This window comes from Olea europaea, chromosome 12, assembly GCF_002742605.1.
Source record: "Olea europaea var. sylvestris chromosome 12, O_europaea_v1, whole genome shotgun sequence".
Lineage (NCBI taxonomy): Eukaryota > Viridiplantae > Streptophyta > Magnoliopsida > Lamiales > Oleaceae > Olea > Olea europaea.
In genome coordinates, this window is record NC_036248.1 from 6866143 (window position 1) to 6890749 (window position 24607).

Sequence of the window (24607 nt, forward strand, 5' to 3'; positions counted from 1 at the left end):
AGGAGGACAAAAAAATGATTAATATTTCCAGGAAAATCATCAAAAAAGAAGAAGAGAAAGAAAGTACTATTTAAGTTCAGAAGCTATGATGAATGCTATAAAGAACAACCTTTTATTGTTATGTTTAACACAATGTTTGAATGACGATGTTGATTGAATAAGGAGTATGAATCCTCAAAAACTTTCTCGATGTGGAAGTTTGTCGCGTTGAAATAGGTCTCCTTATCGCGGAAGAGATGAGGCACAATATGCCAATGGGTGAGTCCTCTCTCTCTCTCTCTCTCTCTCTCTCTCTCTCTCTCTCCCCCCTTAATAATTTTTATTTATTTGACTACAACCTATCAATGATCAGTATTCGACTAATCTTCTGCTGAATGAAATTTTAAGTTGTGTTAAATATTATGAGATTTTGTCTTGATAATTTTCAATATGTGTATTTATATCTTCCGTCCGTTGCATTTTTGTGCTTTCGCAGCTAAGTAGCTTAAATTTTGTCTTAGCTATTGAACAAACTCCATCTATCCTAATAGTATCCGAGGTTCCAACTATAATACTTGATATAGATATGTCACATTGCACCCTTGATAAGTTTGTTATCACATCTATTTTACGGTAAAGTGCTACCAATCTCTTGTTTGGTTGTTTTTTGCTCTCGTACTATTGCAACTTGCTTTTGTGTTTTTATTTCAACCGTAGGGAGTGTTAGCTTTATTTCTCTATTAATTTAGAAACCAAGAAACCCGACGAAATTCTCATTTTCAAATAAATTGTTGTATTCCACATAAAATGCATTGTTTTCCTCTTGTAAATATGAACTTTCCTCTTGAGGCATTTTCCATACTGTATTTATTTCTCTCTCTTTGTTCAAATTTTGGATTGACCCTTATATCTTTATGAAACATTATTTGATTTATACAAATGTGTATACAAAAATTTTGTAATACAATCTCTCGTCCAACCTTAACATTCAAAACACTAATATTACATTAAAAATAACATAACTCGTGCATTGCAAAGTAAAAAAACTAGTATCTTAAAAGAAGAAATCTGCTATTTATTGTTCATTTGGGAAGCATTTTTTGTTTTCCCATTTTACCCTTCAACAACGGTCTATTTCTTATACCTTCTTCACCTCTTCTCTTTGCCTCACATTCGTTCCTCGCTTTTCAAACTACAGAAGAACCTCAAAATCTACCGACAACCATAAAAAATTCCCCACAAATCTTGTTTATCTCAGCCCCAAATTCATTCTTCCTCTCTCGAATTATACGAGAACTTCAAAATCAAAAGAAAATCCTGAAAAAATCTCCATAGATCTCGTTTACATCTAAGAAATTGGAATCCTCAGAAGACCCTTTTCTTCTTCTTTTGTATTGTTGTCGACGAAGTGTTGTGGACGGAAGCTATTCTTCTTTCTTCATCGTTGTTTGATTGCAAGCTCACTACATAGACAATTACCCACAGAAAAAGTTTAATTTTGTCAAAATTATCTTGTTCATGTCCTTTATTTTGTACTTTCTACTTACTAGGGCATTTTTCTTGTTCAAGCGCTATTGCTCCTAAAAAGCTTATTCACACAAAATTGATATTCTTAAGAGTTGACAGATGATGTGGCCGAGTTTGAAAGAATTGCATGACTCACGATTCTCACATGGGCCTCTCCACAGCATCGCCAGTAAGTGATTTTAATTTTCTTAAATATAAATTTTTTATTTTATTTTACTGGTGGTATGGATCCAATATTTGGTATTCTGATTGGACATAGGATATAGTTGAACCCAGTGATGTGAATTTTCTAGAGTACCATGAAATTTGGAGAGTAGAATGAGGTGTGTATAAGGCTCACCGGGAGATGTTGAACATTATCCTTTGGTGTAATTGTTATATTGGTTTTGTACGTTCTACCATGATACCACTATAATTGGAGGATTTGTAATAGTATTTGACTTATATATTGAAAGGGGAAGCAATGTAACAGTTTTTTAAAAGTAGATACATGCACTCAGGTTCTTGGGAGGATGATTGTTACGGCAACTCTGCTTCTTGTATTATTATATGCCCTTCCATGTTATATTTTCAGTGATTTTACTATTTCGTAGAGTTAGAAACCAATCCGTGCAACCAAAAAAGTTGTGGTATTAAATTCAATCAGTACAAAGATTATCTTATTTGAAATTTTATTGAAGAGAAGAATAAAAAATCCTTTAGTTGGTTGAAGTTCACAACATGGTGCATGATGAAAGAAATCTTTTGTTGGGAGATATTTGGAGGTTTCATATGCTTGTCTTTTAAACTTATAAGTGGGAATTAACTGTAATAAAAGTCTTTTGTGGCGAGGTTAAGTAGCAATGTTGTTATATTGTCAAAGTATACATTGCTTTCTGCTCTTTTTTATCCCTTCTGCTGCATAGAATCCCATACTTATTTCTCTTGATAGTTTATTAAGGGGAATATGATACATGCTTGTTCTTTTGAATCCCAAGCCAACTTGTTTGTAATTGTTCCATTTGCGTTGTCGATCCCATCGTGTCCTGGTATTGGTTTCTAAATGAATTTTATATCTTTTATTCACCACTATTTTTGTGGGAAGTGCTTGTAGATTGCTTGAAGCCAAAATGTATCATTTGTGTATGCATTGTGCCATAGATGTGCCAGCCTGAAAGAAATATATTTATTGTGTTTAGAACTACTTTAAAATGTTCCATTCCGTTGTGTTTAACATTTGGTCAAGCTTTAATAAAACAATGCATATGTTGTAAAATGAATATAACAAAAGATTTTATTCTTTTCAAGAAACACAATATTGAGCAAATTTTAAGTTTTTATTCCTCAGTATTTTATCAATGTATACTTGTTTTGAAAGAGTTTGTAACGTCTCAATCTTTTGGCCCGCTGCAGCTTGTGGTTCATTGGTAATTTTCATGCATATGTATGCTCATTCTTCTTGATATTTTCAAGTGATTTATTTTGAAATTGTGTACTATTTCGACCAACTACCTTGTTTGTATTTGTGGGGTCCTGTCCTTAACGTGCTTGAATTATTCTGAAAATATCATGTAGGGTATTTCCTGAGTGATTTATTAAGTAAAAGAATATTTTCTATTTCAGGTGGAGACCAAAAATTTTACACTAGAGGAATTTCTGGACAAGAATGAAATAATTCAGGAATGCAGATCTCTTAATGAATGTCTTATTAAATTGTAAGCTTCTGGTTCTCTCATCATGCTAAAATTTTATAATAATTGCTTTTGATTCTTTTGTATTCCATTTTATATATAGTTCTAGACTACTACCATATCATCCCTTTTAATAAATTTCCCTAGCAGAATTTGGTCATGAGAACAATTTTTAGCTCATAGTTGCACTAATTATTTGTCAAGCTTTCAACCAAGAGAGCAAGTCTTGCGAAAAAATATAATGGACAAGAAATTCGAAAGTTCAAGAAATTGATGATACAGCAATGGGATTCAGGCTTCTGAGGTTGCACGGGTATAAGGTTTCTGCAGGTAGAGTTTTTGACTTCTAGAAATCATGACGGCGAAGTAATGTAGATGACAAAAGTACAATTCACCAATGTTTGTTGGGATTGTATCAATTCTTTTGGATTAAAATGGCTGAAGTAATGTTATAATTTCATGGAAACCTTATCTATTAGTATGCTGGCGTGTGCTATTTAGGGAAAGAATGTATCTGGTTGTTGTTGTTTTGCAAGTGAAGTGTCTAGCATATGCAAAAATGTGTTCTTCAATTGTCTCTAAACTATCTTTGTTGCATATAATTCTGAAATATAGGATGACAATTTTCTAGGATCTAGGAATCTTTGTCACGAGGCAAATATGTGAAGTGGCCTATTACATAATTAGTTTAAAATGCATTTAAAAAAAGTAATGATATTTATGAGTAAATAGGCCAAAAATGGACAAGTTTACGTCTTTTTGATATGGAATTATTTTATGAATTTCTTCGTCCTATTTGATACCCTGTAAATCATGGCATTTAATTAAAATTTTACGAGTTAATAAATCTTTTTATCGAAATTAATGTGAACTTACGATGTTCACCTTTGACATACTTTATATGTTAACTAATATTTTTCCTCATTTTCAAGGATTGGTGCTTGCAACCCTTGTCATTATTCCTTGTGTTGAGCATCAAAGCAATGTCACTTATGACTCTTGAATGGTAAATGAGTTTTGCTATTGTTTTTTTCTGCCAAAATGTTGCCTGGTGCAAGAATTTGGGTCTTGAGGGCATGTGGGTATGGTTTTTGAAAGATAACATAACTATGTGGCAAATGATATTTTAAGTAATGGTACTACTTCGTTGCCAAGCGGATAATATGTTTGACGCTCTAAGGTTATGATGCATGTGGTATGTGTTGTTTTTCTTCGCATGGGATTAAGCTTTTGACCAGCCATGCATCTCATTTGGAAATAAGGTGTGCGGGCCATGTAAATGTTTTCTAGGATGATGTGCAGTTTTGTTTGAGTACTCAGATAGAACTAGCAGTAAATCTAACAGTTGATAAAATCTTTGTAAGTTGAAGAACAATTTAATGATGATGAGGGATGAGGAGTAAAATGGCCTCAAAAGAAAAGATATTGGCTGCTGATTATATGTGATTGGAGTTGGATTCTCTGCTCATTGAGATTCAGGTTTGTTGTAAATTTCTATACTGACGATGTTTTGATTGATGTTTTTTATAACTTTTCCCGTCTTTGTGATATATCCTTCATTAGATGCTTTCAATACTCGACTCCTCATTTTTCTTACTGTTCAAATGTTGACCTTAAGAGGTTTTCATTGGACACATCATGTTGGTCTTTATTTTTGCTCAACAAACAACAGCGTGATCACAATTCCATGTCCATGAATTTCTTGATACTATTCTATCTCTACATAGTACAATACATCGAAGCATAGTGGAATTAGTGTTTTTGCGTTGGGCTTTGAAAATGTCACAAAAGAGGTAGCAGCAAGAGGAGCCAAGCCTCGATTTGAAGGCACTCCCTTTGAGGACAAACGGCATCAAAGAGCGCCTTCTTTAAGAAGGTAGAGCAAGTTTTTGTTCCTTTTTATGAAAGAAATTACTTTGTTGGGATATTAAATTTTATGTGGATTTATGATGAGATTTGGTATTTAATAATTTTGTTGAATACCCATTTTTAGTTGGTGTAAATTTGAAGTGGGGTCTCTCAATTTTGAATTTTGATATTGGTTTTTCATTTTAAATTAGTGAAGAAGTGGAAAATACTACTAAAAAATGAAGAATGGATGTACTTTTGGGGGTTGATGAGTGCTCTACACTCATTATATTTATGCCACTTAATTCATTATTTTGTTACTCTTGAGAATGTTTTAAAGCGTTTTAATGTGTATTTTGCTATTGTGATATAGGTTGATTAAATTGAAAGAAATAGACAAAAGTTGGTGAAGTTGGATGAGAGGAGCAAATTGTAAGAGTGTTCGAGGACTAAAATCCAATTAATCAGAAGTTGTGTTAACCTCGCGATGAAGATCCAAGAGTATTGGGAGTCAATTGGATGTTCACAATCAATTTCCAAAGGACAAGTTATGCTTCGGAGTTTTAGCCACACATTGAAACCCCTCTTTTAACATAGCAAACAATCGAATTGGAGAATGATGCTGAATCAAAGTTGTAGCCCTTTGAATTAGCTTTTTAACGTATCTTGAATCATCTCAATCAGACATTGGACGAGAAAGTTGTGCTAAAAATACTGAAAGACGCGTAGAATGTCATTTCAGTCGAACCGGGCGCCACGGCGCACATATTGGGGGCTGCAGCGCCCAGGTTGTTGAAATTATGCAGAAACCATGGCGACACAGCACCCAAATTGGACGCCGAGGCGCTACCTTGCGAGGGAAGAATTTTACAATCTTTGGACTCTCCTCACGACCCAATCCAACCCTATCTTTCCAAGATTTGAAGAACATATAAATATCATTTCTTCAAGGGGGAACCAGCCGGCGAAAACATAGAAATCTGGAATTGGAAGAAAGCTTCGGCCACCAGGAGATTGAGAAGAGATTTAGCCAGCAAGGACAACAATTTGAAGAAGGATACTGGACACAATTGGACACGGCTGGAGAATAAATAAAAAAGTAAATTAATTTAGGGAAATTGGCAAACTTTGGGAGAAGAAATCGAGCGGCAACAAAACGAGTTTTTCTAATCCTTTTTCTTCTCTATGTTCTTTCTTTATAATTTATTCATGTCGATTCTCTCAATTATGAACTAGACTTTAATCCTAGGAATTTGATGTAGCCTACTTAGACGTGTTTTAATTCCAATATAATTATTTCATTTGATCTTTCTGTTTATTTATTTATGTTGTTTGTGCGTAATGCTTTTAATTAACTGGCCACTAATTGAATGATAAATTTCGGCGCTCGAGAAAGGCAAATTGAAGCGTGATCTAAGAGAACATAATCTAGATTTTGTAGGTTTCGAGAAAAAGTGCGAAATCTTTGACACTTGTTTAAATTAAGAACCATGTGCTTAATAATTTTTATGTTTTAGTTTGGAATAAAGATATTGGAATTAAAATATAGAAATAGATTCTATTTGGCGCTCGAGAGAGGAAAGAAATCAATTTTGTATTATTGCCTATAAATTTTGGAAAGATTGATAGAAATAGTTATAAAGGTTGAAAAATATTGTCGATAATACGGTGAAATCATTCCTTAGGCTTTTATAATTTGAATAGAGACTTTACAATTTGTCCCCGTTTACTTGCATCGTTCATCTCATTTACTTTAATTTAGCATAAAAACATCGTGTTAAAGTTTGATTTTCTAAATAAAGTAAAAGCTGAAATAATATGATTTAAATATCAATCTCTGTGGGTTTGACACTCTTACTTTAATATTATATTATAAAACTTGACACCATACACTTGCGATATAAAATGACGTTGCATAAATCGTGTGGCAGTGGTGTTGGTAGAAGATACTATTTGAACAACGAAATAGTTAATCAAAATGTTCCAAGTCAATATAGTGTATTTTTAGTGAGCATTAATTACATTAATTGAATTTTTGCTCCTAAGAACAATGATAATTATCTGAATGTGGATATGCTTTTAAAAAAGTTATTAAATTAGACATTACCACATTATTGAACTGAGAGAAAATGTGTCAATATGAGAAAAATAGTTTAAGATTGTTTGAGGTACACCTAAAAATGTACTATTGAGAAGTAACTTAATTTTGAATTGAGATAAAGGTCGAACAAGTACAATAGATTTTTGTCTAAAAAGGGTTGGACATAGATCGAACAAAAAGTCAAAAAGAGTAGGATTAATTAATCAACATGAATTGCTAGTGTAAATGTTGTAATGACTATAGGTGGTTTGGTAGATTACAAGTTCTTCAAGATGAAAATAGCTTTAGTTGTAGGTTTAGAGCCATAATAATTCTAAAAGATCGAAAGATAGTGTTAGCTGTATAATTCACGAGAATCCAAAACACTTAACACTAAAATTACCTTCAAAATAACTCAATGCACGGTAAAGACTATATATGTGTATATTCTGTAGGAAAAGGAGCATCCCTCCTGAAATGAAAGAAATATGGGCGACCAACCCCCCGGGACATAATTCAGTGGTGCAAAGGATAGGAGTGATGTAGTCTCAACTTTGCTGGCAGTCGCAGTGTGAGAGTTTGATTCTTGAGATATGAAATTGGACTCTTTGTGGACACCAGTGTACGGGCAAGCTCTTATTCCCTAGCCTACTGGGGTACATCTCGCGATTTACCTCCTTCACGATGCTCCATGGGCGGGGAGATAGGGATCCTCAAGATTGGGGTTCAGCATTTTTTTTTTTTATAAGAAATATGGGCGGCCAGAAGTATGGAAGCAAAGATTACCTGTTGAACATCCAACCCCCAAGCCCAAACATCTGTGGTGATAAGAACCTGAGTCTGACCATGGCCGGTCCTGGACAGAGGCAAATGAGGCCTCTGCCTCAAGCCCAATTAAGAAGGGGGCCTAAGATTTTCTTCTTCTTCTTTTTTTTCTAAAGAATAAAAAAAACTGAATTTAAGGCCAATTTCTTACTTTCCGTTTGGCTTATGTGCATGCGTGCGACAGAGAATCTACAATTAATTTGTAGTTAATTTTAAGTTAGATCCAATAGAAAATCATGTTAATTCTTTTTCGATTCGTGGGTGATATTCTCCAGAAACAAGCTTGCTACATCAAGTTTATCCTCCTCTTAGGTTTGTAATTCTATTTTATTTTCTTATATGTGCTTTAAAATAATTCTAGTTTACTTTTATACCTATCATTCATAAAAAAGATAGAAACCTTTCTTAATATTGTTTGGGTTGAAAAATTAACAAATCAACAAGTCTTTTTCTTGAATTCTTGGGTTCTCTTTAAAAAGAATTGTGCTAATAATCGTGTTGTTTTACTTTCCATCGGATATTATAAGACGAAAGAGTTAAATATGTATGTTATTTTTGTCTTTTTTCATAATTAATATATTATGTTAAGTTATGATTATGATTGATATATGATTATAATGCAACTTTTGAAAATAAACATTATGTAGCTATGTAGAATGATAGATGCTTTGCTATATTTGTGGGGTTTCTGTATTACTGAAGTAGAAATTCTTAAGAACTTTCGGATGCCTACCACCTCTTATGTCATGTTTGTATGGAGAATTAAATTTATCTAATGCTTCAAGTGAATCATAATTTTTTCTTTGATTGTTAGATACCACTTATTTGATCGAGAATTAAATGTTATTTCTCTAGTTTCTTTTTGTTTTGAAGCTTAAATTCAGAATTCAAAAGTAATATTGAAATCCTTTTGACACGAAATGGTATGACGTTCACTATTTAGTATATAACCGATCATTTGAGACATCGTCAAATTTGTTATTTGATTATAATAAAAATATTTTGTATAATACATTTTGCTTTTTGTTTAATAATTGATTTCATAAGACGGTGATAAAATTTGCATGCATACTATAATTTTTGGAACGTAATTTAGAAAGTTTGCTTCAAACCCCAAAAATTACAGGACCGGCACTGAGTTGGACCAGACCGAAATTCTGCTATAATTGCATCCCGCTCTTTCTGTGGCATGTCTTCATGCATGGACGAGACAGTAAAGTTATTCTCGCGCATTTTTACTGTTAGCCAATCCACCTGTCACGCGGAAAGAGCTACAACATAAAAATGCAAGGAAAACAGTTGACTAAAACAATAATTATTGAATTACCCTGATACCAGCATCTATGACATTTTCATTATTGCATATCAATACAAAATTCTGTTTTATTCTCATTTATCAATTTTTAATTAGTTTTTGTTCCTTAGAAGAGCCACTATTTCCTATAGTTGTAGTTGATTAATGGTATTTCCACTAATATTTCTTGACATAAGAATTGAGACGCGAAAGCTTGTTTGCAGTCTAATCAAGTAAAACGACAAGTACACCATATATCGATCTCTAATACGTGCAATCATCCTGTATATCGATTATTGTTATTTTTGAATCGAAGAATTTACATGCAATTCAAAAACTATGCACATAGGTAAATACTAATATGAGGGTAAATTTGTAGATCAGATATTGGAAAAATGTAACTGACCCAAACCAAGGAGTCAGACTTCATATGGTCAGATTCAGATCTATTTGAAAAAATTGTAAAGATGTGCCCATATGAACTTTTAGTGATTCATATGTAATATTTTGACCCCAAATTTATATTTGAAGTAACCAAAATCGTTTGCTTTAATTCACAACAATCCAATTAAAAGTTATATCTTTTTTATTGTATCCATCCTTTAAAACCATTAAATTTGTACAAAACCATATCAAATATTTCACATAAACGATATGGCAGTGTCCCCTCATCCTCAAATTTGAAGACCAGTAAAGCTAAAAGCCTAAAACACTAGGACCTGTGCAAACTCCGTGTAAAATATATTTCTTGTCCTTATCTTTTAAAACTATTAAATTAGTACTTCTTGTCCTTTTGGGGGTATTACTTTTTAATTCAAACAAGGGCCAAAAATATTGGAATTGAAAATTGGATAGTGCTAGGCGTACAAGCCTAGCACCTTACAGGGGTCTTATCGCCCCCTCACATGGGGTGAGGTCAATTTTTTTTTTTTTTCATTTTTTATGGTATCAGGGCCCGCGCATGATGACTTGACATCATCCTCACCTTCCTTATTTCAATAAATAATGGGAATACTAATTAATATGATAATAAATTATAAATATAGATAGTTGTAGCATAATTATGAATATTAAGAGCATGTTTGAGCCAATTTTTTTGAAGAATGCATTTTGGTATAATGGATTGATGGGAAAATGTGATTAAAAATAGAAAAAAAAAATTGATTTGCGTTAATATTATTTTATTGAAGAATGTGCAGTAAAAAAGAAGAAAAAACATATATTTTAAAAATAATAGAAATCAAACAAATGCTAATTGTGTAAGCATATTTATATATAAATTATACTTTATTGATTTAAATCTCAAATTAAATATTAATAGAACAAAAAATTTGAAGGTTGGCATGAACAAAGTCGAGCCTATGACACGAACCATTTTGGTCGTGTCACGAGTTGAGCCAAGTCTCGAAATTTGGGCTTGGCCCGAGTCTTGGCTCGATATTTTACCGAGTCTCGAGCAAAGTCGGTTCAAGCTTTTTTTGTGCTGAGCTGCGGGTCACTTGAACTGATGGGCTCACTTACCATCCCTAGTTGTACATAAATAATGTATATGTAGCATAATCCAAGGGCTAATTCTGCACTGGGGAAATTACAAGTGGGTCCTCAATCTAATAATTTGGTGATTGAAGTCGCTAAAGTTTCCCTCTTAGTCACTAGGGTCCCTAACGGAAATTTTTTCTTCGATTAAAAATTCATATTTTATTAAAAACAATTTAGTCCAATGACTCTAGACGTGCATTTATATTTTATTCGTTATATCGAAACTCTACGGAATTAATTAGTATGAAGCATTGTTATCAAATTCAAACCACTATGCTGGTAAGGGCATAAATAAAATTGAGACATAATTTTGACAATCAAACGGTTTGATCATAATCAAAATATAGTTGACCAATTTTGGTACAAGAAAATAATATTGTTTCTAATATTTCATATTGTTAATCATTATATGTAAATTTACAAAATTCTAAAAAAACGTTTTGCTATTTATTAGATTAATTCAATAAGTGATAATTCGTAGTTCTTTAATTGCCAAGGAAAGTACTTTATAACATCCCATTTTGTTGGTGGGTGCTTGTTACATAAATTTTATTTAAACTTTTTCTTAATTGTGTGTAAAAGAGGAATGAAGATTCACCAAGTGTTTACATTACCCATAAAGTAGAAATCATAACTTTATAACATATTAATTTAGTTATAAATTAAGAACAAGTTTGATTTTCACTAATTTATTTTATGATTTGTTACAAGATTATATTCAATCAGTACTTCACACAACAAAATATTTTACACGTTTTTTTAAAATTTTTCCTTATTTTTTATCTATGCATTCTTCTATAAATATTATTCAAAACTCATTTTCTTTCCCATTAATGAAAATCAAACAAGCAATAAATTTACTATTTTTTCTTTTAAGAGGCTCTTTATGAGCATCATTTTCTTTTAGAAATACTTACAATGCAGTCAAACTATTATGTAATTTCTAAGAGTAATGAATGTGTTACAGCTCGAGCGTAGAAATTAAATTTACAATATTTTTTCCCCTTTTAAGAGGCTCTTATCTTCCTTTTCAAATACTAGTCAAAGATGTATGTAATCTTTAATTATAATAGATGTGCAACAATTCAAGTGTAAAAATTAAATTTACAATTTTTCTTTTAAGAGGCTCTTTACTAGCATTATCTTCTTATTTCAAATACTTTCAACGTCGTCAAACATATACGTAATCTCTAATAGTATGCTTAGAATTTTTCTTTCGAAATGTTCTATATCAGCCTCATTTGTAATCAAAGATGTTCAAAATCTCCAATAGCAACCCTATAATTTTTCTTTTAAGAGGTTATTCATTAACATCATCTTCTTTTTCAAATACTTTAAATGTCATCAAAGATGTATGTAATCCCTAATAGTATGCACACAAATTTTCTTTTATACAAATCTTTATCAGCACCATATCCTTTCTAAATGCTCCCAATATTGTTAGAGATGTATGCAATCTCTAATAATAAATCTACCATGTATATAAATTCCGTCTTCTACACAAATAAATGCATGATAATATGCCTACCATGTATATAAATTCCGTCTATGACAACCATGTATATAAATTCCGTCTTGTACATAAAAAAATGCATAAACAGTTCAAGCGTGAACCCTAAAACTAGTTGTTGGTGCCAAGCTTGCAATGGGAAAGGTTTCATTTTCAATGGTTATGAAAGTACTCGTCATGACCATCCTAATCTCCAATATTATGTTTGGTAAGCATTTCCTATGTATCTCTATGCTCCATAGCTCATATTTCAATCAAAACTACAACACACTTGCACTTGCTTAATGTATGTGTGCGTGCATGTATATGAACAAAATTTTCTAAGAAAAATTTATATTTGTTGAAGTGCCAACTACATATGCAAGCAGCGGATTAAGCTACAATAAACGCGGGGAGAGGCCAACCTATTGCGTGAAGAACGATGATTGTATAGGATTTTGTGCTTTCTTCTCGCTTGGGAAAAGCTGTGGTTGTAATGTACAAACAGGACAATGCTGCTGTAAAAAGTCACCAACCTGATTATTAGGAAAATAGTATCTGGGAATTGAGAATAAGTTTTGCACAACTTTAGCTTCTTGTTGCTTTTGACACTGCGAATCTTTAAACAAGTTTCTCCAAAAATAATTGCACTATCAATAATTTTCTGTTAAATCTTTCGCACTTATTGCTCGTACAATTTCAATCTTTTAGAGCTAAACCATGAAACATGTTATCGAAGCTGAGGAAAATGCATATTTAAAGTGTTTCGAAATGCAAGGATGTGGTTATAGCCTACCCTGATCCTCTCTTCCATAACTGAAGAGGGCCTCTTTACCAATCTCGGTATAAATGGAAAGTTGTATCCCAAATGGAAGAGGTGAAACACAAATATGTCATGATGCTTACTGCTGGAAAAACTCATCAATCCAAGCCAGCAAATTCAACAGGCACGCTACAAATCAAGTCGAGAACATTGCATGGACTAACTAATAATGATTTGACGTATAATACATAAACGTTATCCATTCAAAACCACTGAAAGCTAAACATGAGATATCAAACCCAATTGTTCCTTTTCATCGATAAGGTCCAAGGACAATAATTAACCAGTACCGATAGATAAGCAACATGAAATTCACAGGTAGCATGCACATTTTGCATGTCAAATTAAAACTTCGTCTCTTCTATTGCCATGGAAGTCCAAGCTCAAATTAGATCGGCCACATTCATAGGCATTTCATCTATCTGGGTACTGTAGTACTGCTCTATATCTCGTAAGATTTTGATATCATCACTTTTAACAAAGTTGATTGCAACGCCCTGCACGTCATCATAAAATTAAGTAATTACAAATAAATATCATATAAGGACAATCTCGAAGATATAACACAAAAAGAAAGCAGATGTTACAGGTTAGATTAAAACAAAATATGATAAAAGTAAATCATTTAACAAGTTTCAGTTAATGATGATGTGTTGGAACTACAGCAGTTAATATCCAGATATCTACATGTTGAAAGTACTATCTAGACCAATGTTAAAACTCATACTCGGATGCAAACAAAACAATAATTGACTAGAGTTAATTTTTAGATGTTTCGTGAATAATTTCACTGCCCAAAAATAAAAATGATGGCATTAAGATTCAAAATATTGCATATTCAAGAATCAAAATTATTTAAGAGAAATTAAGAATAATAACGTTCACAAATTCACCCGCATTAAATTTCACACAGTTTAGATAGAGGGCGGCGACTGTTCTCTTAAACTTTTGTGCCAAGAATTAAACTGAAAAACAATGAGGAAACATCTGAATATAATGCTACGTAACTGAACATTAGAGAATCAAGTGGAAATCTTAAAGGATTGTGCAAGTACCTTTCTCCCGAAACGGCCAGATCGTCCAATACGATGAATGTAAAGCTCCCTATTGTTAGGAAGGTCATAATTGATCACCAGGGAAACCTACAAGAATGAAATATGAAGACAGAAAAAATGAGATTACATTCCATCATAAAACCATTTCATCTATATTATATTGTATTATATTGCACATCTTGCATGCGCCTTTGCATGTAAAACTGAGAAAGAAAAAGAGGATTCAATCGAAATGTCCACGCATGATCTCAACGTAATGCAATAGTTCTTCCCTATAATCAAAGTGAATAGTGCAATGCAGAATGCAAACTACAGGTCTTTACCCCTGTCAATGTGAGAACTTCTGTTCCTACCCACTACCTCTCTTTTTCACCTTAATGACTTAACATTGAAATTGTACAAATTATCAATAAGATAAATAAGGCAGTAGGTATTTGCATTCTTTTTACGAGCTTATTTTTTAGTTTCAGAATATTTTAATGCATAGGTTTCGAATTTATGAAGAAAAATAACTAATTACTTATAAATATTTAGTCTCATTTTAGAAGATTCTTTTTTTTTTTTTTTTTTTTTTTTGTTTTTGGATCTGTGGTGATAAGAACCCGAGTCTGACCAGACCTAAATTCTGCCATAATTGCATCCCGCTCTTTCTGTGGCATGTCCCCATGCATGGATGAGACAGTAAAGTTATTCTCGCGCATTTTTGCTGTTAGCCAATCCACCTGTCACACGGAAAGAGCTACAACATAAAAATGCAAGGAAAGACAATAATTACTGAATTACCCTCATACCAGCATCTATGACATTTTCATTATTGCATATCAATACAAAATTCTGTTTTATTCTCATTTATATATATATGTATATAATTTTTTTTTTTTTTTTTTTTTTAGGTTCCTTAGAAGAGCCAGTATTTCCTATAGTTGCAGTTGATCAACGGTATTTCTAATAATATGTCTTGACATGAGAATTGAGACGCGAAAGCTTGTTTGCAGTCTAATCAAGTAAAACTACAAGCACACCATATATCGATCTCTAATACGTGCAACCATCCTATACATGCAATTCAGAGACTATGCACATAGGTAAATACTAATATGAGGGTAAATTTGTTGGGCAGATATTGGAAAAATGTAACTGACCCAAACCAAGGAGTCAGGCTTCATATGGTCAGATTCAGATCTATTTGAAAAAATTGTAAAGATGTGACCGTCTGAACTTTTAGTGATTCATATGTGATATTTTGACCCCAAATTTATATTTGAAGTAACCAAAATCTTTTGCTTTAATTCACAACAATCCAAGTAAAAGATATATCTTTTCATTGTACCCATCCTTTAAAACTATTAAATTTGTACAAAACCATATCAAATATCTCACATAAACGATATGGCAGTGTCCCTCATCCTCAAATTTGAAGCCCAGTAAAGCTAAAAGCCTTAGGACCTGTGCCCAACTCCATGTAACATGGGAAGATCATAAAGTCACTCACATATCTTAAGAATTCTGAATGGCAATTAGCAATATATTTAGTACTAAAGATTAGTACTTCTGATACAAAAAGAGAAGCAGGATATTCCTCATTTACTTGCATAATCATGCAAAAAGGTATTAAGCTGTTCAATTCTGGAGTGTATGCGCCTGCTTGAGCTCCATTTTGGCTAAGAACACATTTTGGAATGGTAGATTGATGGAAAATATGGAGTTAAACAAGGAAAAGTTTTGGGTTTGAGTGCAATATTATTTTATTGAAGAATCTATGGTTGAAAAGAAGAAAGAAAAATGCATTTTGAAAATAATAGGGATCAAACAAAGGTTATATAATAAAATCAAATTAAAGAACACCAGCCCAGGGGGAAGTTAGGGAAAGAGAAAAGGAGAGGATATCACGAATTACTGATGAAGGTGTAAAAATGAGCTGCTAAGAAAATGGAACACTGAAAAAGGAAACAAAAATAAGTTTTCCACCTTACGCTTTGTGTTGCAAAAGATTACAGCCTGAGTGATTGTAAGAGTATCATATAGATCGCATAGAGTATCAAACTTCCATTCTTCTCTTTCTACTGCCACAAAAAATTGCTTAATGCCCTGTAACAATATAAAAGATAATCAGCAAACTTTCTTTCAATTTGAAAAGGGGGGGGAAAAAAGGAATAGCATCCCTTGCTTCTGATGTTTTGTTAGAAAGTGTTATTTGTCTGTTAATATTTCAATTGGCTGAAACTTCTACATTTTGCATACAGCAACGCCCACCCCCACCCCCGCCACCCCAAAACACCCAAAAAAAAAAAAAAAAAAAAAACACACACACCCTGAAAAAATTGAAATGATCGAGAAAGATATTTAATTATCAAAAAAGTTCACCTCCAGTGTCAATTCATCACGTTTTACGAGGATACGGACAGGATCTGTCATGAATTTGCTCGTAATCTCTAGGATCTCATTAGGAAGAGTGGCAGAAATCAAGACAACCTGAATCATAATATACACCATAAATAGTCTGCAGCGGAAAACAGCACAACACAGGTCCAATTTGCAAAAACCCACCACAAATGAAGGCCCGCTAGAAATGATACAGTAAATCACATTATCAAGCCATTACTGATTCAAAATACTTGGGCAAATTGATTTGAATTTGAATCAAAATGCTTCTTCCATTCAATCAAGGCTAAGCTTCAGGGAACTGTAGCGTGCACTCGTTTTTCACATATTTTCTGGATTTTTTAACCTGGCCTCAGCTTTTGGGCTATTTGTTTTATTGCCTGAAGCATTTTATGTCTTTTTTTTCTTTTGAATTATTTTATTGGCTTGTCCCTTACAAAGCTAAAATGCCTCAGCATCCAATTGTGCATTTATAAACATGGATATCATGAACCAATCAATTCAGAACCAGTAAAACTATGTTCTATCAAACTCAATTTTAATCCTTTTATCAAGTTTCTTAGCTAAAATAATCTTAAAAAACTTCTTCCAGATCTTTAAGCTAGATCCATAGCTTTTTAAAGTTTTAATCTATTTATGAGGATTTTCCATTAAAGTAAAATATACTCATGTAATATGATAAAATGATGCACATGTAAAGATTTGCACTGATAATTTGCCTTATTTAAAACTTTGTTAGGAGCAATCAAAGATAAGAAAATTAATCTTTACTACCATCTTAAGCTCTATTTATACGAAAGTAATAATTATAAGATCTATAATCTATATAAAAATAAGAAAGTCAAAAGCAAGGACTTGCAGCACACATGCATAAGTTTTTTATTTATTCATTAGGATGTCCCTCAGATTCTAAGTTTTGGAAGTTTAAGCACGATATTCTTTTAATTTGGTGTGACATAACGAAATGGAAAACATGAACTTCAATTCTCCATTCAATCGAGAGGCACAAAATACACAGAAGGGGAAAAAAATACACAGAAGGGAGGGGGGAAAAAAAGAAGATCATAACATCATCTTGTAGTTATATAAGCTGACCTAACATGTGAGGGACACAAATATACACGAAGACGGGAATCACCTGAAGCTCTGGTGGAAGATATCTGTAAACATCATAAATCTGATCCTTGAATCCACGGCTCAACATTTCATCAGATTCATCCTGACAAAATTCCAAAACAAAAAATAAAAATAAAAATAAAAATCAAATCAAATCAAACACACTTAAATGAGTCCAGAATTACTTATGTGATCTAACAAGGGGCCTAAAATATTGAGCCAATATGCCTCACAATAAAAATAAGTTCATAAAATCAACTCACGAGAATTAATAATTTGATGGATCTAGTTCTCAGAGTTCTCCTCTTGATCATGTCACAAACTCTGCCTGGGGTCCCCGACACCACATGAACTCCATGCTCCAGTTTTCTAATATCCTCACCCACACTTTTGCCCCCAATGCATGCATGAGCCTGAATGTTTATATAGTCACCAATGGCCAATATTACTTTCTCTGTTTGAGCAGCCAGCTCCCTTGTAGGTGACAATATTAAGGCCTGGACCCTGATTTCAATTGGAAAAGAAGCATGAATTCAAGTATTCAATTGCCTGGCTTCTTAAATATTCATACAAAATTATCGAACCAAAGATAGATGAAAACATTCAATATACAGTCGCTAACATAGTTATCATTAATTGAGTGTAAGTACGAGTTAAAATACAAATGAACCAGAAGGAAAAAGAATAAGAATCGTTTGACTGCAAGAATAGAATTTGGGTGGAAAAAAAAAAAGAATTCCAGGAATTGAATTGCCTAAAACTTGTTTTACTTGAAATTATTAATTAAATGTGTTTGATTGGTATTTTTCACTTGAAAAATGTTGAAATTTTGGAATTTTGGTATTTGTTTGGCTTTATTTTCCATGAAAATTGTCAATTAAAGGAATATAATTTGTTACAATTGTGGATAAAATTCATTTCCATTACCAAAAAATAAAATAAACAAAAAAAAAATCTGGAAAACCCATTTGTCCCACCAAACCCATGGGAATCGCAATTCCTCAAAAAGGTGGAAAACCTGACCACGTGGGGGTGAACGAGGAAAACCAATTGCCAAGAAAATTTAGCCTTCCATTGAAAATTCATCTAATCAAACGGGCCCTAAGATATAAAGTGAATTTCTCATCATATATTTTGTTTTCCCTACAATTTAAAGTTCATAACAGACCTTAAAAATACATTTGACATAAACTAGGTCATCATAAAAAATTGGCTACTTGTGTCCTTTCGGTCAAAAAGTTGCTAAATTAGCCACTTTTTTACCAAGCTTTTTTGAGATTATAAAATGGTCGAACTTCATTTTTAACAACACATTTCACCGTGCACACAACTTTTATCCACTTTTTAACGACACATTTAATATGACCAGCCAGCTTATAATCTCAAAAAAGCTTATTCAAACAGGGTTTTAGTCACTTAAATTAGAGTTCTTTACGGATTTTGTGTTACGAAGATGAATTCTTAATTCGAGTGACATGGTGCTCAAAATTGTCCCATTTGCCACCACGAGGTAGCAATTGACAAAAAGTAGAGAACAAATAGTGCAATCGTGTGCATTCTCTCTCTCTCTCTCTCTCTCTCTCTCTCTCTCTCTCTATATATATATATATATATATATATATATATATATATATATATAAGGCCGAACGGCCCAAGATTTCCAAATACAAGGGGTGTTATGTTAACTCCAACTAATCTTGATATCAAACCTGAAGCCAAAGTAATCAATATCTCCTGCTAAAAAAGCATATATTAAGTGTCATCGATAAAGCCAGTACTTTTTCAACTCTATCTATTCCAATTCCTATAACAGCACGAGATGCACAGAACACCAAATAAGACAAAAGCACAATACAAACTCTCCCTGAATCAAATTCATAGTTACAGCAAAATCTTACTCGGAGGACTTGGTGTCGGCAATCTGACAGACCGCAAGAGCAATCATGGATGTTTTACCAGTACCAGACTGGGCCTGGGCAATGACGTCACGGCCGGAGATAATAGGGAGAACGGCCCGCTGCTGGATGGCGGAGGGCTTTTCAAAGCCGTAGTTGTAAATTCCTCTAAGGAGGTCGTCTTTGATACCCATCTCGTCGAAACTCATTATTGGCTCCACCCCTTTTGATGTCTCGAAAACCAGCTTCGCGTCTTCCTCCTCCATTGCCCGCCGTGCCCTCTGAGAAGTCCCTGCCGCTGCCATCGTATCCACTTATAACCAATTGATTTTGACCTAGAATAATTATTCACTAGAAGAAGAGAGATGAGAAGAAGAAAAAGCCCTCGTCCTACACAGTACAAAATAATGCACCAGAAGAGGGATGAACCCTAGATAGTACGGGAGATTTTGGTTTAATTGGAGCGAAAGTAAGGGTTGTATTGAATTTAGACTTCAGTCTTGATGGACTTTTTTTTACTGATAACTTTTATAGATGTTGTGAATCTTTTAAAGATTTGTATGAAATTAGTGAAAATCTTTCGTAAACTTCTATAAATTTTTATTTTAAAATTTTAATAAATTTTTATGGAATTCAAAAGACTTTTGAAAATTTTCATTTGAAATGAAATTCACGTAAATCTGATGTGAAATTCTCATATACGATGTGTTAGTTTTCATAATTCTCATTTTCCTTCCCTTCATCTTCCCATATAATAAAAATAAATAAAAATTTAAGACTAAATTAAATAAATAATAATCAAAATTATATATATATATATATATATATATATATATATATATATATATATTTTGATTTTTCATAGAAAATAGAGATAAATAATAAGAGAGAGAAAGAAAAATAAATGGAATATAATCAATAGAAAAAAATAATTTTAATTATACATATTCATAAGAAAGAAAGATTGAATTTTTTTTTTTTTATGAAAGTCTCCCAAAATCTCGTGATTAATGAGAGACAAATTTTTAGATATTATATGAGTACTTTCTGCTTAAAAATTAATACTCCAGAAATTTTTTATAAAAGTCTCTAGAATTCATTAAAATTTGAATACCTCAAAACTTATAGAGATTTCTAAAAAGTTTTAATTGAATACATCGTAACTTTTAGAGACTTTTTAAAAGTCTATAAAAGTTTTAACTGAATACCCCGTGATTTGAAATCTCAACAAGTTTTAAATGAATACCCCTAACTTTTTAAATTTTAGAAAGTCATTAAAAATCTCAATTGAATACACCCCCCCTTAAACAATCAATATTAGCTCCCGTTAGACTCCTTTAATTTTCACCAATTTAAATTAAACTTTTCTTTTTCCTGTTTTTAATCACACAATTTTTAATAAAATAATATTACATGTAAATCGAAAACTTTTTCATTCTTTTATAACCACTCATTTTTTTAAAAAAAATATTATTCCTCCTATTATAATTTAAATTAATGGGAGCCAAACGCGATCTTAATCATATTTTTCATACTTGCACAACTTTTCAATCGTATATTTTAAAAACTTCTATTATAATCTATTAAAAAATCTAATTTTAAACCCAACCAAATATCCTCATATTATTTCTGGTAAATTTCTCTAAAGGTCCTTTATGTTTTAAAATCGTGGTGGTCATGTCCCCAAACTTTCATTTTATGAAGCTTGTGTCTCAAATCTTATAATTTTGTTCGTGGAAGTATCTACCTAGTGAAAAACGAGTATTTAGACATTAAAATGGGAACACAATACGTAACTGATTTCTAATTATAAATTTATAATGGTAAAATTTTTGGACCTTAGTGCATGTATATCAATATTTACATAATGAATTATATAATACGACATAGCAATCCATCGTTTGATAATTTAAAAAATAATTAACTTTTCATCTAATACTCTTCATCCACATCATATTATGCAATCCATTATATACTATGTACAAATAGCAAAAATCAATTTTCTTTTTTAAAAAATAAAAATAAAAAAATAGCAACAACTAATGTAAGTGAAATGTTACCCTTTGATTTCCAATTTTTTAGACTTTTGTCCCTGCGGTCACACATCACATGCATGTTTTCTAGAAATTTTACATCTAAGGAGTTGTTTAACAGAGTACGATTTTAACCCTCTTACAATTCAAATATTTCAATACTATCTTATTTTTCGTTTTTTGATATGTAATAAATACTACGTAATTTTTTTCATTTATAATATTTGTGTTCTTAATTTTCAATTAATTAACATTCACTTTAACTTAGATTTAATGAAATTTCATTTGATGAATCTTGAAATATATGAATTTAGAGTTATTATAAATGAATTTATTCATATTCATGTATCTGAAAATTTTAATGATTGTTTAAATTTATGTATTAACAATTAATTTTTATATATCAAATGTAATAGAAAAAGATTGATTATTTATAGTATTTCATCATTACAAAAAATTTAAATCACAGAAATTGAGTTTTAAGAGTACATTAACATTCACGTTAACCTAAATTCAATGAATTTTCATTTGATGAATCTTGAATTATATGAATATAGAGTTATTATAAATGAATTCATTCATATTCATGTATCTAAAAATTTGAATGATTATTTAAATTTATGTATTAACAATTAATTTTTATGTATCTAATGTAATACAAAAAGATTGATCATTTATAACATTTCATCATTATAAAAAATTTAAATCATAGAAATTGAGTTTTGAGAGTACAAATTGAATAAAATTTTCTTTTATCAAATTTCTATGCTAAATTTTATTTTCTTTAATTTATTCAAGACTTATTCCTATAACAAATTAGTACCAAATATTACTTTTACATCACTTATAAATTATTTTAGAATAACGGGCAATACACTTTTAACTTTGACTAGTATAGTTGAAAAGTAGATAAAGTTACTAGTGTTGTCATCACATTTTGAATTTGACAAAATTTAGCAACTTCAGATAAAATTGAGAGCTTGTTTGAGCCCATTTTCTTTTGAGAATGTATTTTGGAAAAGTGAATTGATAAAGAATGTATGGTTGAAAAATAAAAATAAAAAATTGGTTTGCGTATTATTTTATTGAAGAGAAAAATGTATTTTGAAAATAATGTGAATCAAATAAGAGTGAAATTTGTAGTTGATAAGTTGATAAAAATTATTTGTGATGTCATCATATTTTGGATTCAAAACTTACTGCTTATTTATTTTCATCTATAGATACTATAGTTACGCTTCAAAAATTTCATCCTTAATTGTTTGTTTTCATCCCAAGCTATGACTGGTTCTTAAATACGATTTTCAATGCAAAGTTAGTCAACAAAGTTTTCATTCCTATTTTGAGGAGTTCATTTTGCTCATATTTGAGCCATATTCTAGGAAAAATGCATTAATCATGTCAAATTAATAGGAAATGTGTTGTTAAAAAATAAAGAAAAGTTTTAGATTTGCGTGTAATATTATTTTTATTGAAAAATGTGTGATTGAAATGATATCAAATCACTATTGAAGAACGTATTTTTTTTAAAAATAATTTGGCTCAAACAAGCCTAGGGGTGTCAAAAAGGCTCGGTGGCTTCACTAGGAAAAAGCCCGAGCCCGCCCGGCTCGTGGCTCGTAGTGACCGAGCCTCAAAATAAGAGGTCGGCCCAAGCAAATTAAAGAACAAATTTTTTTTTTTAAAAAATTTGAGCTGTTGTACGACAGCAGGTTACAGCTGCCAGCTAGGGCAGCTATAGCTGCATTTTTTACGTATTGTTACACTGTTATCTTTAATCGTATAGATTTTGAAATTCAAGTTTGAAAAATAACGCAGGTTTTTTTATCTATAAATACGTGATGATTTTTGAAGTTTTAAATCACTTTGTTATCGATTTTAATTTGCATTATTTCTATATTATAGATTTAGATTCAATCATTCAAGTTTCAATTTCTTCTTTCTCACTTCTCATATAACAATTAATATATTCAATTTCTTTCACTTTATAGTCTAATATTCAGTATTTTTTATTATACTAGTTATTATAGATTTTACAAGTGATGAAATTAATCAGTTTGGCGGTAGCTCGAGTACTCCATCTAACTACGATGCATGTGAAAATATTCCAATTAATTTGGAGGATATTGAAGAGGAAGAAGTTCAAGTATTCAAGACAAAAAAGTCAAAAAAAGAATCATCGGACTGTTGGCAACATATGACACGAAAAAAATTGGTGTTCAAAATGGAGTAGATATTTGGAAAGCATGTTGCAATTACTGTGACAAAGAACTTAGTTGGAAGCCTGGCTCGAGCACAACGCATTTGAATAGACACGTATTAAGGAGTTGCAAAGCGAAACCAGCCGATCTCGACTCGAAACGGACCGAAATAGTGTTTGGTGGTTCTAATTCTACTCTTTCCACCTTTGTATATTCACAGGAAAGATTTCGTGAAGAAATGACTACATACGTGGCTGCAGTAGAGATGCCGCTTACGATGATAGACTCAATACACTTTACCCGACTCGTGCAGAAATATCTCCAACCCAGGTATTCTTCTTATTCTAGAAATACTCTTCGTTCAGATAGTATAAAATTATATAATAGAAGAAAACAAATTACTATTGAAGGTCTAAAAAGTTTTAATAGTGTTATATCGTTTACTTCTGATTTATGGACTGGTTGTAATAGAAAAGGTTATATTGCTGCTACGACTCATTATATTGATCACCTATGACTTCTACATAAAAGAATTATTGCATTCAGATGTATAGAATTTCCCCATAATGCCACTAATATATACATGATTTTAAAAGATATCATACAAGAATATGGTATACAAGATATGGTTCAAAGTTTTACTTTTGATAATGCTGTAGTGAACAAAGTTGTTATTGAAAGATTTATTGTTGATCTTAACCCCGTATTTGAAAATTTATTTTTTCATCAACGTTGTGTATGTCATATTATTAATTTGATTGTAAAAGCTGGATTAGAACATATAAGTTCACCTTTAGATAAAATTAGACAAGCAATAAATTTTATTACCGTGTCACCAACAAGAAAACAAG

At 31.7% G+C, this 24607-nt stretch overlaps 1 protein-coding gene and 2 long non-coding RNA genes across 4 annotated transcripts in view; 1 reads left to right on the top strand and 2 right to left on the bottom strand.

Annotated features, from left to right (window-relative positions):
- LOC111405405 (eukaryotic initiation factor 4A-3) overlaps positions 1–19994 on the bottom strand; it is a 32345-nt gene extending 12351 nt beyond the window's left edge. The window contains exons 1-7 of the mRNA XM_023034268.1: positions 19526–19994; positions 17891–18131; positions 17650–17730; positions 16494–16601; positions 16098–16217; positions 14732–14851; positions 7891–7938 (exon numbers count right to left, since the gene is read on the bottom strand). Of these exons, the coding sequence (XP_022890036.1) occupies positions 7891–7938; positions 14732–14851; positions 16098–16217; positions 16494–16601; positions 17650–17730; positions 17891–18131; positions 19526–19827 (1020 nt within the window). The 5' untranslated portion in view covers positions 19828–19994. The remainder of the gene's footprint in view (positions 1–7890; positions 7939–14731; positions 14852–16097; positions 16218–16493; positions 16602–17649; positions 17731–17890; positions 18132–19525) is intronic.
- On the top strand, positions 1104–6332 carry LOC111405407. Of its 2 annotated transcripts, XR_002704783.1 has the most exons (4): positions 1104–1675; positions 3109–3200; positions 3381–5052; positions 5398–6332. It is a non-coding gene; the product is annotated as an uncharacterized LOC111405407 (long non-coding RNA). The 2 variants fall into 2 exon arrangements; XR_002704782.1 differs by having other exon boundaries at positions 3109–5052.
- On the bottom strand, positions 13174–14246 carry LOC111405406. The gene is made up of 2 exons (XR_002704781.1): positions 14130–14246; positions 13174–13571 (listed from the first exon to the last, which is right to left on the bottom strand). It is a non-coding gene; the product is annotated as an uncharacterized LOC111405406 (long non-coding RNA).
- Positions 19995–24607: the final 4613 nt, after the last annotated feature.